Source organism: Cynoglossus semilaevis, chromosome 9 (genome assembly GCF_000523025.1).
Source record: "Cynoglossus semilaevis isolate Cse_v1.0 chromosome 9, Cse_v1.0, whole genome shotgun sequence".
Taxonomy (NCBI): Eukaryota; Metazoa; Chordata; class Actinopteri; order Pleuronectiformes; family Cynoglossidae; genus Cynoglossus; species Cynoglossus semilaevis.
The window spans coordinates 10,945,143-10,947,038 of NC_024315.1; the positions used below are offsets into that span (position 1 = coordinate 10,945,143).

The following is a 1,896-nucleotide window of genomic DNA, read 5'->3' on the forward strand; positions in this document are numbered from 1 at the left end:
AGAAAGAAGAAGAAGCGGAAGAGGGAGAAGATGCAGGAAACAGCCCCAGGTAGGCAACAGTCCCAACTCCTTCTTCACTCCGTGTTTTCTTTGTCCTCTGCATGTGGGGATTGGGAGTTCTTTGTATCATAGAACATTCCATCTTTGATACTGTTTACTGTTAAACAGCTCCATGAACATAGAGAAGCTCATCTCAAATCAGCCGTAGAAACCATCAATGTCACCTGGTGTGGATTCCAGATGAACGTGTCCTTTAAAGGCACATGTTTTTTCCATTCACTTTTGTCTCCCTGTACCATTTCTCTCCGTCATCCTTGACTTTACATGTTTTACCTACTTTGGGATTAGTCTGTCTCCCAATAAGATGACCGTGCTTTCCTGTTCTAGCCTTTGGAATTGTTTACCTTGTATAATACTGTATGTCTTTCTGCTGACCTTGTCTAGCTGCGATAGTAAATTGACTAATTGGAAGTAATCCACTGACAATGACGTCCAAAGACTTTGTAGGTCAAACTGATGCTACAGAACTTTTGCCCTTCAGCATTATTATTATTTTTAAAAATGACATTTTCTGCAGGTACAGGCCAGAGAATGAAAACGGCGTACATCTGAGAGAATGGTAAGATAACTCCACATTTTACCTTTCCTGTGTGCTTCAGTATATGTCAGCTCTTCAACAGCTTTGAGAATACCTACTTACACAGACTAATCCTAAAGAGGTCCCCCCACTCTCCTCAACCCCACCATCATCATTGTGTCAGTGCTGTTCAGAACCACTGAAGTGGGATTGTTTGCTCAAAGGCCTCAGGTCAATAGCCATTGTCTGCGTATGTGTTTATGTGCATGTCTGTCTGTCAATGAATGCTGTTTATCTAAGATGAACTGGTAGAAAAAATGCATCAAAAAGGCAGCACTTAAAATGACATTTTTTTGGAAAATATTCTTAAAGATCTTTAGAAAATTGAAGTTATTTCGTTCCCATGGGTGAGGCTTCAGTGTCAGCTCAGCACCATATGGACCGTATGTTGCCTTTCTTTGCACCTTTGTGAAGCAGATCAGGTCTCAGCCGCTCAGTTGGCAGGAACTTAATGAGATGCTATACTTTAACAAGATTTCATGGTGGATGGGGTTTCATGGTGTCTATAAAGCTGTCATAACAAAGACATTGCTGTTTTTTTATTTTCATTTTTTCACATGGTAAAATATTTTATAATATATAACTTCATGTTACGTGTCAAATCATCACCATTATACTGTACTTGTTTTGTTTTTTGTTTTTTAAAAAAAACTTTATTCATCCATCTGTGTTTTTTCCTCTCGCAGCATCCTGTTATTCCGCTCTCTTTTCACACTAGAGAAGTCAGGCAGACGTGACAAATCCTGGTCTTAAGTCCAAATTGGCCAAACAGACAAAGATTTCCCACTTGATCAATTTCCGACCCAGTGGCTCTCTGTGAGGCCAAAATTAGTTGGGCTGTCTTTCCTTGGTTTTTCGTCCGCTGCAAAAGCAGAAGCACAGAGAGAGAGACAGAGAGACAGAGAGAGAGAGAGAGAGAGAGAGCTAAAAAGCATTTTATCTCTGATCCAATAATTAGCAGCTTCTTGCCACAGTAGGATGGACACCCTGGCTGATTCTTAGTGACAGCCTTAAACTAATATGCATAATACCAAGGATACTGCCACAACTCCACAACCCTTCAATTTATGCAGATCCCAAAGAGCTGGGTTCAGGTTAGTGCAGTGTAAATGTCAAAAAATCTTTAAATGAACAGCTTTTTCTACTTTTCCATCGACTGACCCGTCCACCTGTCCAGTACTGGTGATAAAAAATTAAAAGAGACATTTGTAAAAGAGTTAGTCTTAACTTACACTTCAAGCTTCTAAAGCTAATGTCAA

General features: G+C 39.9%; 1 protein-coding gene across 4 annotated transcripts in view; it reads left to right on the forward strand.

Annotated features, from left to right (window-relative positions):
* lef1 (lymphoid enhancer-binding factor 1) overlaps positions 1-1,896 on the forward strand; it is a 38,337-nt gene that overhangs the window by 27,421 nt on the left and 9,020 nt on the right. For 2 of the 4 annotated variants that reach the window (XM_017035495.2, XM_025058771.1), the window contains 2 exons: positions 2-49; positions 578-619. In XM_017035495.2, coding sequence (XP_016890984.1) covers positions 2-49; positions 578-612 — 83 coding nt within the window. In that variant the 3' untranslated portion in view covers positions 613-619. The remainder of the gene's footprint in view (position 1; positions 50-577; positions 620-1,896) is intronic. The other 2 variants (XM_017035496.2, XM_008317163.3) reach the window with 2 other exon arrangements.